Raw genomic sequence first — 14,988 nt, 5'->3', positions numbered from 1 at the left:
TTTTCTGTTCCCTATGTTGACAGTAGAACAGAGGAATTCAGGGAAAATGGGTCAGCTAACTGCACAGCAAGAAGGAATTTAAATTAAACTCTTCTTTTTGAACTGTAGTTGTCTTTGCCTTGTGTGTCATAAAATCCACCTTATGGAATGTAATTCAAGAGAGTTATTTAAATGCCAGCCACTAAAATCAACTCTTTGGGTTCATTCAGATAAATTGATCAGAATTCTAGATATTCTTCCCACTTTAGCATGAGTATCTAGGTCTGTTTGATTATTTTTGGTAGTTCAGAAACAGAGTCAATACTGTCATTCAGCAATGATACCCAAGGTGTTTAGGCATCAGAAAGATGATTGTGACAGGCTGGGCCTTTTGAAAAAAGGGGAGAGAAAATTATGCAGAGGTTATTCTCAAAAAACAGGCGGCCTTTGCTGCTATAGTAGGCCATTTTATTTGAAAATAAGCTACCAATATTGCCAAATAGCGGGAAACAGCTATTGCTACCAAATGTAAGACTGTCATAGCTGATGTTTTATCGTAGCACAAATGAAACTTGCAAAAGTGAGGAGTGAAAAAACCCCATGAAGGACAGGTTGAACAGATATGAAGTAACATTCTTGTTGACTGTCTGCCAGTTCGTACCTGCTGAAAGTCTGGGCCAACATCGCTCTAGTTTGTTTTCCTCTTGCTGTTTCCCCCATTTTTACTGGCTTATTTTTTACTTCACACGGAGTCCTGCATAATCCAGCGAAATTTAATTTGAGTCTTAAATTTGAGTCTCGGTGTTTGAATCTTAAATAGAGGCATAGAAAGAAGTGTTAAGAGCAGTGCAAACAGCTCTTTTCTCCTAGCCTCGTGAAATGTGAAGGTATAATTTACTCTTTGAATTTTTATATTTGCTTAGGATAAGCCTTTAGCTGTAAGTATGGGAAGTCTTTTTTTCATGTAACTGTTGTATTTACAATGTCACTACAAGTGAATAGGTAGGTAGGATGACCAGTCACAAGAGAAGCACAAAAGATAAGAAACACTTCATTTTTGTTTGCCTAAAACAGAGTGCATATGTTTTAGCAGCTATAGTACTTTCTGTGCTTTTATTTTAATCACAACCAGAGTAGCTTTCAAATTTGGGCGTTATCTTTTCCAGCTGTTAAACGTGTGGAAGGTTGTGATACAAGTAACATTTTTTGTCAAACAGGTAAGAATCCAGAAGGGTCTGAAAGGTCAGCTGTGTTTTTAGGTTTGGCATGGGAAAGAATGCTTCACTGTTATATGGCAACTACCAGAAGGGTTTAGTGGGTCTTTTTTGGTAATTCAGTTTTGAAAAAGGCACAAATGTGCATTCTCAGGATAAAGGCATCATATCCTTGCTGCTTAAAGGAAATTCCAGCTCCAAATGATGTATGCAGAAAAAAAATTTAACTGTGTTGGTTGCTGTTTGAGGTCTTGATGCTTTGCCAAAGTGTTAAACAGACATGTTCTTACTTAGCTGAAATAGAAGTGGGAAGTAGGCTACTTCTGATCAGTTGTATAAGAACAGCAAGTAAATTCGGAGTTGGTGACCTATTACATCCTGGTCTAACCAATATAAATAAGTCAGATGGATGTTTTATCCTGTATGTAGTCAGTATCCTGCTAATGTAGGGCTAGAGGAGAGCTCAAGAGAATGCTCAGTTCAGATTTCAGCAGTGAGTCGGGATCAAATGTGTATGTGATGTTCTTAAACATTGGTATGTTTAACTAAGTTGGTTTTATAGAACCTTTCAGTTAAATACTTTGCAGCCTACTCACATGAACTGCTCCAATTTTTCTTGAGAAGCTTTTTGTCTTTGGTATGTGTTAATGTGAAAATATACAAATGTCATCTTTGAAATGTATGAAACACAAAAGGCAGCCACAGGATAATATTATCTTTTAGGATTATAAAACAGCCAGTATGTAACTTACTTGAAAGACACTGGATTCCTTCTACAACACTTTTTAGTGGTAGTTATTATTTTTCTCTCTGGTATTGGTACATTGTTTATCATTTCACTTAGAGACAAACTAGTTGTGTCAACAGGTATATCCACTGCTAAATTGGTGTTACATTCGATATTGAATTTCCTAGCTGGAAACTGATGAGGGCTTTCTCTAGATGGCCTTTCACAAATATATTCCTGGCAGAGTGGGGTTGAGAGAGTGTTTTGTGGTACTGGGGAGAGAAGGAGTAGTTAGCATTGCCTTTCCTCCCTCTTTGCAGAAATATGTAGTTCATTTGGATAGACCAGGCAAGACCCTTTCATTAATGTTACATCTCTGATTTAAATTTTCCCTCTATTAGCTAGGACTTTTGTGCTGTTTGTTTTCTGTTTAAGTGTTTATAACACCTACAAAACCAGGCTTCTATTAACATGGCGCTTTTTTTTTCTCCTCCTAGCAAATGAAAACTACAAACAAGTAGCAATGTGTATTCTGTATCACATCAGCATGGATGATCGCTTTAAATCGATGTTTGCATACACAGACTGTATTCCACAGGTATGTGGTTTTAAATAGGATGAGGGGTAAGATACAGCTTTGCTTGTCCTGTCTTCTCGTTCATAGCAGAGCTCGCGCTGACACCCACAGGTGAAAGTGGGAACGACCACGATGCTGCAGGGTTGGTGTTGAACCACCTACTCATGGGGCAGTCTGACTGTTCTTGCTGTCTTTCAATGGTCCTCAGAAAAAGAGTAAGTGACATATTCTCTGTCAGTGCTTCTGACACTTGAGCGGCATCAATGAACTGGTAAAAAGACAGGTGAGCTGATGAATTTCTGCAAAAGATCAGGAATACTTGGAAGAGATTAAAGCTTGTGCACAGCAGGTCCTTAGGGAACCTTGTGGAAAGAATTTCCTTCACTGTTTTAGGAGGCATTCTTTTCTAATCCCATTGGGTATCAAAATGTCAACGTCTCCAGTGTTACAGGATATGAACTGGAAACCAGCCAAGCTGTGTTAGGTTGCTACATGACAGCTCCTCTTCCAACTGCAGGCATGCACATCATGGGAGGCTTGAAGTCTATGGAAGGCTCTTCACTGATCTTTGAGGCTACAGTTTGTCGCATAACCCTTGGTCTCCAGTCATAGACTTTGATCCAAGCACAGACACAGTATCATGGGGTTTTGGGTTTTCTGTGTGTGTTTGTTTGTTTGTTTATTTGTTTTTAACATGTACCAAATCTTCTCTTACCAATCTTTTTCTCAGTCCTGATGAGGCTGGAGTTAAGAAGTCTGCATTTCTTAAGTGTAAAAGCTCTCTGGTAGCTTTTGCAGAATTGCACCACGATGCCTTCTTTTCTGCCAAACATGTTTTTTTTAAATCAAATACATCCAGAATGCAAAGTTGCCATGGAAAATTTTCAGCATGTTTCTGATCACTACCTCATGACAAAAATGGTGATGTTTTTCCAAATACAGGAGGATTTTGGAGAATAGAGAAGGGAGAACTGGGGGAAACAACAAGTATAATATGTGTTACAAAATGGTCTTGTAAATATCCTGCTGACTGGCACAGGAAGCAACTATATGTTAAAGCATTTGCATTGATACAAGGGACCTGCTTTGTTCTGAGCAGTTATTGGCCAAACAAGAATTCGTGCACTGTGTTTCATGGCTCACTTATGATGTACTTTCAGGGAATCTTGGCATAGCTCTTAGATCCCCAGTGCCAAAATGTAAAGAGCTGTGGAAACTTCAGTGATATCGTACTCTGAGCTTTGGTGAACATCACTGTTCCGAGAGGCAGTGGCTGCGCAAACTAGTGCTTACAGAGCTGCATCCAAAGGCTGGTGGAACAGGAGCAAGTCTGCTGCCTTCACTGGAACTGGGAGGATAGCTACGGCTGTTGATGTTTCTGTGGCTGATGTAATTGTTCGCAGGTTCAGGAAAGACAAGCTGGACAATCGGAGCTTAAATTTTATTAGTGAGTGTTCAAAATTAGGCCAGTTTTACTGGAAGACAGAGGTAGCAGAAAAGGCATCAGGAGAAGAAAATAACCTTTTTAAGAGGACTCCTTGCCATCTGATTCTACCTTGGAAAACCAAATTATCTTTTCAATAGTAGTATTTCCTCTTCTGTGGGCTTGTTTCCTTTTGAGGAAAGGTATACATCTAAACTGGCAAATACTCAATAATGAATATTTAGCTGTTGTTGAAAGTGATTGGAAAATCCACCCCCTGTTGGCATTTTGAGCAGGCAGAGTGCTTGACAAGGGCTCGCGTGTGCTGTCCCAGGTAAACATCCTTGTGGATTGCAGGAGTTAGTGGGTGCTATTCTAGTAACAGTTAAAAGTGAGTATTAACAGTTCATTCTTGTTTAGACCTCAGCAATGCGTGTTTTGTTTAAATAGGTGCAAATGCCATCCAGATGCTTATAAAAGCCTTTATTGGTAATAACCTGGCCAATCAAAGGGCATGGTTAGGCAGTGATGTCATGGCGATATTTAATATTTTACCGCAGAGCCGTGTGCAAGGTTCTCCGCAGCTACCCACATGTTTTCCACCACGGTTGTCCTGTTTGGCCCCTCTTTGATCTATAAGCTTCTTTTCAGCTTAATGCTGGTAAACGTCCTCTCTTGACAGCACCCTTTGCTCCTGTCCGCCATTATCTGCTGAAGTTCAGAAACCAGAGCATCACTTCAAACAGCCGAGTTAGGGAGTAGCTGGTCAGGAGAGATTCCTGAGGCATGCAGTTCTGGCATAATCATTCAAAGATGTTTGAGCCGGGCTTGGGGAGGGGGTTGGACAGAGGTGTATGTGAGCAGAGAGCTGTGGGGGTTGGCCTCTGGTCACTGGTAAATAAGTGAAGTCAGGTGCCAGAGAGTCTAGACACAGTGATTTCAGTCCTGGTCTGTGGTATCTGATACTCAATATGGGACTTGTCTGATTGAACACTACTGCCTCTTCATTGCACATGCGGCAGTCTTTTTACTGCCTTCCTGTTAAATCAGTAAAAGATGACAATGGACATAGTAAAAGCAGAACAAATTTAATTTTAATATTTCCTATTTGGCAGCAATTACTCTTCCTTTTGAAGTGGCACAAGAAGCAATCAAATTAAATGAAGACATAATGGGAAACATGGAGCTCATACGAAACTATTATTTTAAAATTTGAACGGCTTTAATTGAAACTGGATATATTTTTTGTTTTTATAGAGAAGTAGTTCAGTAATTAACAGTGTAATCCCATCTTGTTAAACATCTAATTTCCACAGATTTTGTATTGTGTAAGTAATGAGAATGTTTCCCTTCAAATTATTTGAAGGGGTTTTAAAAATCTGTTTTTAAAGGTTTTGTAACAGAAGAGTTGCAGGGGGTGATTTTTTCAAAGCTCATGTTCTACTTGTTAAGTGGCAACTTTCTTCTCTGGTTAATTCACTGTCAGGCTTGCAGATTTAATAAACTAGGGATTTTATAAGTTCTTAAAACAACCTAGGGAAATATGATTCTGCCGTTTTAACAAAGGGAGGAAGAAATAAATGACATCTTTTTAAACAACACATGAAACTCCCAGAAAAAAGAGATTAATAACTATGTTGTAACATATATATATATATATTTTTAACTATAATTTTATTTTGGTCCGCTTGGAGTGGCAGCCTGCTATCTGATGATAGAAAAGCATGCAGAATGGCTGTAGTAAAATACTTCGGTGTGAAATACCTGTAGTTTTATTGTTCTTTTTCCTCCCTCTCTCTAAATGGGATGCTCACCCGCTTTCTCTAGTTTTCAGTGCTTTAGAAACTCTTTCCACCAGGGGGCAAACACACAAATATTTAATGATTAGTTGTTGCTTTCTTCTACTCCCACCCCTTTTTGACACAAACTGAGCTACATTTTTTGTACCTTATGTCCCGCTTATCTTTAGGTTTAGTTGTTTCTACTGCCAGTAATCTCAGTCCTGTTTTGCATTATAATCTTGGTGTGTCTTATGAACTGAGCAGGTTTTAGGAGCAAATGGGGTGATGTCCTGCTGCCCCTCAATGAGGAAGCTGTGCAACTTGTCTGTCGTGGCTGGAAACAGAGGGGGGAAAAAAAAAAGTGTTTGATTTGTGTTTGTGTAGTCGATATGCCATTTCAAATAAATGTTCATATTGAACCAAGTGAGACTAGATAGATAGCTTGTGGTGTAATAAATAATACAAGTGCCAGGTGTATAAAATGATGGCAATACGTAGGTTTTTTTCCATAAAGAATCATTCAGGAATTCAGTGATGCTTACTGAACAGTTGGAACAGGATTATAGGTGATCGTATACTTACGTTAACCTGAGTTGTTCTGTCCCATTGCCAAAAGAACAGGACTACTATTGAGAAATCTTCAGTGCTAGCAATGGAAGCTGCAAAAATGAAGCACATTGCTGCAGATATAGCTAATTTACCTATCCACAGAGTAATCTCAAAGCAAAATAATTGTAGAATTTTTCTGCAATTAAGTATCTGTTTAGAGTTGTAATTTTATTAAACAACCGGGTATTAATCTGACTTTCTGTGGTAGTAAGATGTGGGGTGTTTTTTCTATGTTAAGTTTACCTAAACTTTCAAAACAAGTTTACCCATTCACAACTTAAAAAAAAAAAAAAAAAAAAGTAGAAAATTAAAAAATCAGTGGTAGCAATAAAATGTAAGTAACTCAGGTCATGAGCAACTGCCGCTTTTGGCACTTTATAAATGTCGTTGTCCCCAAATAATGAAACTATACATTTTGTGCCCTCGACCTTTATGACTTTACTGTTTCTCTAGAAATGTTGAATATTAATTTAAAAAAAAAAAAAGATACTGTGGTTAACATCATAACATTGCTGTTCTAATGCTTTGGAAAGATTAATGACTTAAGTATGCTTGTGTTTCTTGCCAGTTAAAGAAGATGCTTTTTGAATGTCCAGATGAGCGAGTTGACCTGGAGCTTATTTCTTTTTGTATTAACCTTGCTGCTAACAAAAGAAATGTACAACTTATCTGTGAAGGTAAGCATACTGAGATTTTACTGTTTTCTTGGACATGGCAATACTTTAAATATATATATTTAATATGCTTACATATATAAGTTATGTATATTTTTTTTAGTTGCTTATTAATGTATATGTATTTTTGTAAATAAAATGCACCTGTTTGGGTAATAATTGCAGGTAAATGACCATATCCTTCCTTAGGTTGATCTTGGTGGCAGGAATGACACTGAGTAGCCGCACATGCCCACGTCTCTCATATGTGCATGCAGTTCTGCAAAACACACTGATGACATTACTGTGGGAAACTATGGCTGTATGGAAAGATTTTGTTCTACCTGATGCCTAAAATCCGTCTTCAGCTAACTGGTGTTTCACCTGCCAGTACCAAACTAATAGCACAGTGATGTCACTTGGTTGCATCTTTCCATTGTTTCTATTTAATTGAGCAGCTTTTGGGTTCCAGTATTTTGTTACGTGGTATAGATGCATTATGCATTTCATTCACTAGCTCACTACATTGCTTTTAAAACTTCATTCTTTTCATACTAGCAGTTTTGTTATGTGGTATTCCCATGTAATGATCTACAGGACTGGTAAATAATCTTTTAAAACCATAACAATGTATTTATTCTGTGGAGTGGCGAGAGACGTCTTTGGGCTCGTACCAACAGCTGGGCTGCGTCTCCACTAACTGCACTTGATGATAGGATAATGGTTCAGATCTAGAACCTTTCTTGGTCTGAATAAATAACTAAGGACACGCAAAACGTTTAGTTATTTATCTGACTTTGTGTCCCACCACTACATACGGTCATTGTAGTTGTTTTAAAGAAACTATAGAATTTATACAGAATAGGTCTCTTCTTTTCAACTTAAATTTGGGGGAAGAAACAGTTCCTGTCTAGATTCTTCACTTTTTCTGTTCAAACTTTTAAAAGTTAAGGCTGTTTGGGTGGTTTTGTTTTTTGTTGGGTTTTTTTGTTTGTTTGGTTGGTTGGTTGGTTTTTTGTGGTTTTTTTTATTTTGTTTTGTTTGTTTTTGGGGTTTTTTTGTATGTGTGCGGTGGGTTTTTTTTTTGATCAGCCAGTACTTTTCTTTTTTTTTTTTTTTTTTTATTTGAAGGTTTTCCTAAGTGTTTGTTTCTTTTCAGGAAATGGTTTGAAAATGCTAATGAAGCGGGCTTTGAAATTTAAGGACCCATTGTTAATGAAGATGATCAGGAATATTTCACAACATGATGGACCATCTAAAAGCCTGTTTATTGTAAGTACTATGTGATACCTAACATGATCTCTGATTCTTCCTGCTGGAAAAGTTTTCTTGGCTGTCATGGGTTGATTTATGTTTTGTTTTATAAGGCTATCTCAATGGATTGATCGGAGTTTGGATCACTCACAACAGGAAAAACAGGTCTTAAGTAAGACTCTGTTCTAAAACAAACAATCAAAAATGAGCAAACAACAATAAAAAAACCCTACAACACCCAACTGCTGGAGTGTACATCATAACAGTTAACAGTTATCCTAAATCTCTGCTTTTAGAGCTACAGGGCAAAATAAAGTGGTCTCTTTTTTTTTTAAGTGGATGTTATAAAATGTTGAATACTTAATATTCTATTAACCATGGAAAGCTACCCTTTGAAAAAAAGGCAGGAAAACACAACATCCTAATGGTGAATATTTTAAACATTCTGTTAAAATGAGGACTGACTACCAAATTGGCTTAGAGCAGTATGGAATTAGTAAATAGAATCCATGATTCCCTTGTTCGTGTCCCAGAAAGTCTTGTAGTTGTTTCTTAAAATCTTTGAGAAGAGAGCTCAATACTGTCGCTAATGCAGTACAGTGTTCGCTGTCGTCTTTCCCTTATTTTCTAACAGCCTTTTGAAACTCTGTGTGTAGTAGCTACTGTTGGAACATCTGAACAAATGATCTACATATCCTGAAAGTGAAAGGATGGGGAGGAAGAATGCTGAAATGTTTTCTTGGATTATTCTTCAGCTGAAATTGAAACTACCTTATTAGCCCTCATTTCAGGAGATAAGTCTCCCTAGTGTTCTTTTGAGAACTAGTTTGATTTCACCAAGTTGTGAGTTCTTCAGAAACCCGAATTATTCACCTGTGGTGTTTGTTCCTGCATTTTCTTTAGGATTATGTTGGTGATTTAGCAGCTCAAATATCAAATGATGAAGAGGAGGAATTTGTGATTGAATGTCTGGGAACACTTGCAAATTTGACCTTACCAGATCTGGACTGGGAACTTGTACTGAAAGAGTACAAACTGGTTCCATACCTCAAGGATAAACTAAAACCAGGTCTGTACAAAGTTGGGTTAATCTTTCAAAGTCTTGTCTCTCGAAGAATACTTAGAGTGCTCTTTCAGAGTCGAGTCTGTTTACCTTTATAATTTGTGTTTGTTGGGGAAACATAACACTGAAAAAGAGAATAATATCTACAGAATATACAACTGCTATGAATTTAAGGTTTTCTAAGAGGTGATATTTTCTGCCTTTTGACTTACCAGGTTCTGCAGAAGATGACCTTGTTTTAGAAGTGGTGATAATGATTGGAACAGTTTCTATGGATGACTCTTGTGCTGCTCTGCTAGCTAAATCTGGAATCATCCCTGCACTCATTGAGCTTCTAAATGGTATATTGCCATGTTTGAATTCAGGTCTTGTTTTCCAGAGAAGTTTAGTTTGTGTAGCTGTGCTGTAACTGAATGTGCCATTCATTTTCTCTTGCAAGACAGGGGTAGGTGTTTTGGAGATACTGACAAGTGGTCTAATAGATTTGATTTTTCCCACAACTCTTGCTGCTATTTGTGGTCTTTCTACTTGACTGGAGCAGGGAAGAAAACACTAATTTTGAGTTGTCAGGAGAGGAGATTTCATGCATACCACTGAACTGTCTAGCTGACATGCAAGAGCTGGGCTTTCTCTAAGCATGAAGAGCTTCTAGTTGTGAGATCTGAAATTGTGGTGTATGTGTTTTTTTTTTTCTCTTGCAGCTCAGCAGGAAGATGATGAATTTGTCTGCCAGATCATCTATGTATTTTATCAGATGGTTTTCCACCAAGCCACCAGAGATGTCATTATCAAGGAAACCCGTATCTTTTTAAAGATGAAACATCTAAAATTACAGCACTTAATTTGCCTTCACTGATGTTTGTCCTATATTTCTCTTACATAAACCTCCTGATCTCAGAGGTTTCTTTGTAAATGGTTTATTTCAACTGAAGAAAAAGTCTAAGCAGCCAAGGCATGTAGAGGGACTGCAAGATTAATAGTAGAGATTAAAAGCTAGTTGGCTTTGAAACAGGGAGGGAGGCAGGAGGGGGATCGCTGGATCAGATGGCTCATTATTTCCTATCCAATCTGAGTTACTATATGAATTTGTTTTGCAAATCGTAGTCAAAATCACAGCCCATAGAAAAACTTACATAGAGCACAGACAAACTTCTCCCACTGAACCATTACACATATGTTGCATAGTCTGAAGTTATATGTGCATTAAAATACTTAAATCTCATTCTCTCTTATATCAGTCTAGACAATGTAAATTATACCTGTTCTGTATTTTTTGTCCACCTAATTGTTCTTTGAATTTCATTTTTGGTGCAAGTCTCCCAGCTTCTTCCCACTATGGAGATGTTGATTTCTGTTCCTGGCTTTCCTTTTTTTCCTTTTTTCACCTGTCTGTGACAAAATCTGTTCTTCAGTTTTCTTCTGTCATGGATCTAGTAATTTTTTTGTATGATACTTATAACTCTTATTCAGTTCTTACTACTGATTCTTTCAATTACTGCTGATGTTGAGCTTATTCAAATGAGCCTCAAACTGTGGAAAGAGCCACAAGCTGCTTTTGTGGACCTTAACCAAATGTTAAATTTTATTGAAATAGAAAGAATAGTGGTGTCTTGTAGGCGTAGTAGATTAGTGATTACTAGCAATAGAAGGACTACTTCTTAATGTCCTTTTTCCTTTGAGCTCTGTGGAATATCTGAGAAACCATTTAGGATGTTGTTGTTCATCTCCTGTTTGGACTCCCAGGTGACTAGCTTTAAAAAGAAATAAATTTGCATCTCTTTCCATATCTGTAATGATAAAGCACCAACATTTGAACAATGCTTTTCTCATTCAAATTGGATGAGACCAGTATTAATGCTATTGTTTGCACAATGTATTATCTTCAATATTTTTGAGATGCATACATTGGAAATATTTTTTTAAAAAAGAAGGCTCCCTAAAGCTTACAAAAGTAACAGTCTCAAAAGATTAAACCATTCCACAGAATCTGTGCCTTTTAGACTAACATGTAAGGCGCATGGATTTCCTGTAACAGATCAGAATATATTTTCTTTGTAGGGGGCACATAATTTTTTTTTTCAGCAATTTTGAAGAATATTTTGGTATCTTCAAATGTGATTAAAAAAAAAAAATGGTTGGGGGAAGGCTGCTGAACATCACATGTGATGGAAAATTCCTGACTAGGGTTCTTAATGAAATTTGCAGTTAGAAGAATGCAGGGCAGTGGAAAAAATCAAACACCACCACCACCAAAAACAAAATAAACAAACCAACCAAAACAGAACAAATAAAACCCCAAACAAACAAAACAGCTTTTGTCCTTAACAATTTTTTCCAGAGGCTCCAGCATATCTTATAGACCTGATGCATGATAAAAATGCTGAGATTCGCAAAGTTTGTGACAACACTTTGGATATTATAGCGGTAGGTCTGGGGTGGTTTGTGGGTTTTTTTTGATCATCTGTCCTTTGAGAACCTCTTTATATGAGATAATTGTAAAATAACTAAGTAGCAATATGTTGCATATTGAGAATATTTTACATGTGCAACTTTCTAATCACGTAGGCAAAAGCTGAATTTTCCTGGGACAATGATAGTCATTAATCTAGGCTGTGTACCAAACTTACAAAAATGCATATATACTTGGAAAATTCATACCAGTTAGCTTTACGCTACAGACACCTTTAAAGAATATTTTTATACTTAACATACTTATGTAATATGATTAATTTATTTAAGCTTTCATTATTTCTTAGGTCTCCAAGCCAATAGCTCTTGTTACCCAGCAGCTTTTATTCAGTTTTTTTACATTGCCTGGTGCCAATATTTGTTTCAAAAAGAGAATGTGGGCAGTGATTCTAAAGCTGGTGGTTTTCTACTGGGGGAACAGTCAGTATAATGTTGAACTTTTTAATGCTGTTTTGAATAGCTTTCCTTTAGCTGTATGACTTAGTTTGTCCAACTGTCCATTGATCACAATAAACTTTTGGGACAGTTGTTTTGTATTAAACTGCTAACTTGGAACAAAAAAAGAATACTAAATTATGAAGGGCTGTTGCTCTCTTAGCTCATATAGTGTGTATGATCTGCTTCTGGAGATCCTTGACTCTAGAAGTGTTTAATTTTTTCTGTGGTATTCTGCATTGAAATAAAGACATTGTGAAACTGATTCTACTCAAAAGTTGCATTTCATTGTTAAAATTCATCCTGGCCCATTTAATTGGATCGACTTCTTTTGTCAAAAAGAAATTTCAGCGTTTCATAGTGCCGTAGGATTGTACAAGACTGTAAATCCTTTTGGATGTAGAATAGCTATCATGGAATTAAATCTTATAGCCAAAGAGAACTTAACTATAAGTCAAGAGTAGTGTCTTTGACTGCCTTAATGCTTTTCATGTCATCTACTTATTTTCTTCTTTAGGTGAATTACACATATTGCAGCTTGTTCTCTGAAAGGTTTAATATAGCATAAGACCTAACTTACACTGCACAGTACTGCAGTCGATTTTGTCTTTTTTTTGTAATACTCATTAATAATGCCTTCTAATTTAATAGTCATCAAAGAAAAAGAAATAAAACATCACAACATTTTCTGTGTTGGAATTCTTTCTAACTGGTTCTGGGTTTGTTTCCTAGAGGTATGAAGTGAAAATCATGCTCACTAGTTAGTGACAGAGTTGCTGTTGACATTCATTAAAGACAAGATTCCAACTAAGATGAATTTGCACTTAGTACTTTTTTATGATGAGCATTATGTTCAGCTTACCAAGATCAGTTATTTCCAGGGATGTCTCCAGTGCAAACAGTAGAAAGTTCTTGGTTTTGTGGTGTTTTTCTCTTCTGGATGGGGCTGGTCAATCCGAATGGTCCCAATGCTTGTTTTATCTTGGGGCCAGTGCAATTTCCAAGTATCTCAGACATTGATCTGCTCATATGGGCGAGCCTTCCAATGTGGTGCATCGTAGTACATAGTTACTGAAAAATTATGTTAGTAATATTATTAAGCAACGTTTATTTTATAGGATCTAGAAGAATAAATACATTAAGACACAGATTCATGTTCAATATTAACATCTGAGTAAAATGTACTTGGCTTTTTCTTTCTTCCCAAGAAGTAGTATTTATGCTAGCTGTGAGTAAATGAGGAGTGCTCTGATAATGGATGAGAAAGGCTTCTCAACCTGCAAGAAGCAGCACTGAACAGGACTTGTAGGGCCTTGAGGAGGAAGAAAGGGAGGAAATGATGTGGTACTGCCATTACTGGGAGTAAGGAGAAGATATCAAGCAGCTACTGTGAGTAGTTTGCAGGGTGGTAAATTACTTTTAAGTTTGGTTGTGGGGCAGTGCCACACTTCAGATGGAGTTCACTGGTAAGGTAGGAGAGTTCCCTTTCTGAAAAGGGTTCGGTTGTAAGGTGCATAAAGCACAACTAACATCGTGCCCCAGAGGGGAACGGGAAGCACTGTGTGCCGTCTTTTCTGGATGACGGAGAGAACCACTAGTTGATTGCTTTCTCAGCAATGTTGTAAGCTGGTTGTACTGAAAATCACAGGCAAAAAGAAGGCAACTTGTTCTAGATGGTGATGGGAGAAAACCTGAAACAGTAAGTTATCAGAACCTCAGATCTTGATAGGTGTTTTGCCATTCAGCTCAGAGGATGAGGTAAAGCAGCCTGTAAACACTGAGGTGTTTGGTTATCTGGCAGTTTTACACAACCAGTGACTTCAGAGGTGTCTGAACGGACACAGTCTTTAAGATGGGTGAAACTTCTTATCTGTGCTAGATCCACACCAAGAAAAACTTAAGTTTTTGGTCTTGTTGTTCCATAGATGTTGACAGGATTAGTTCTGATGATGATGGAAATCAGAAACTAAATGTTGGAGAAAAGAGATTTGAAAGTAATTTCTTCTCAGAGAGACAAATCCTCCTTTCACTCATCAGTAAGCTCTGTGTAGTGTGATTGAAATAACACTGAAGAAAATCAGATGCCTTATAAGCCTTAGGGGAGGTATGCTTTCTGTAGTAAAGTAATTGTCACAGAAATTATGGAAATGTTACACTGGTGTTGATTTATTTAATATAGCTTGGCTGGACTCTGAACTGAAACAGATGTGCTGCTTTAGCATAGTATGTACTGGGGAGTCTCAGCTTTGCACTGGTAGATGCAAGATACCTCTTTCATCAAAAAGAAAGTCTGCTTTGATGATTTAGGAGTACTTCAGGCTTGTGTCATGTGCTGAGTCTCGACACCAAGCAGCTAGTGCAGTGTACTTGTACACCCGAAGCAGGACAGGTCGCATGGCTCAGCTGAAAGCCTGGAGTCAACAGCTGGTGTGAGAGTCTCAAGCAAATGAAGTTCCCTTTTTCTCTGCCTCAGAAGCCTGGATCCCTGCAACTCAAAGCTTTTGAAAAGAAATGTCAACTTACTCAATATGACTTTACTCTGTTTGCCTTGGGCAATATTATCAAGAGCTGAGGGGGTTATTAGTCTCTCAGGCTTCAAATCCTTTTTCTGCTCCTAGCTCAGTCTCATTGCAGCTAAACTATTTTTCTCACTTATTCAAAGAATACTTAGTTAACCATAACCAGATCTTTGGACTGTGTAGTCTGAGATTTCCCCCCAGTTTTCTATTCAGTACTTTAACAGCTTTGATTCCAGGCCTGCTGTACCATCTTGTTTCTCTTATGATGAAGAGTGGATCATTATG

General features: G+C 37.4%; 1 protein-coding gene across 1 annotated transcript in view; it reads left to right on the top strand.

Annotated features, from left to right (window-relative positions):
• KIFAP3 (kinesin associated protein 3) overlaps window positions 1-14,988 on the top strand; it is a 71,409-nt gene that overhangs the window by 26,180 nt on the left and 30,241 nt on the right. Inside the window, exons 11-17 of the mRNA XM_065842007.2 lie at window positions 2,418-2,518; window positions 6,879-6,987; window positions 8,123-8,235; window positions 9,121-9,286; window positions 9,496-9,621; window positions 9,982-10,080; window positions 11,619-11,704. Of these exons, the coding sequence (XP_065698079.1) occupies window positions 2,418-2,518; window positions 6,879-6,987; window positions 8,123-8,235; window positions 9,121-9,286; window positions 9,496-9,621; window positions 9,982-10,080; window positions 11,619-11,704 (800 nt within the window). The remainder of the gene's footprint in view (window positions 1-2,417; window positions 2,519-6,878; window positions 6,988-8,122; window positions 8,236-9,120; window positions 9,287-9,495; window positions 9,622-9,981; window positions 10,081-11,618; window positions 11,705-14,988) is intronic.

This window comes from Patagioenas fasciata, chromosome 6, assembly GCF_037038585.1.
Source record: "Patagioenas fasciata isolate bPatFas1 chromosome 6, bPatFas1.hap1, whole genome shotgun sequence".
NCBI classification, from domain to species: domain Eukaryota; kingdom Metazoa; phylum Chordata; class Aves; order Columbiformes; family Columbidae; genus Patagioenas; species Patagioenas fasciata.
This window is presented reverse-complemented; position numbering and strand designations above follow the sequence as displayed.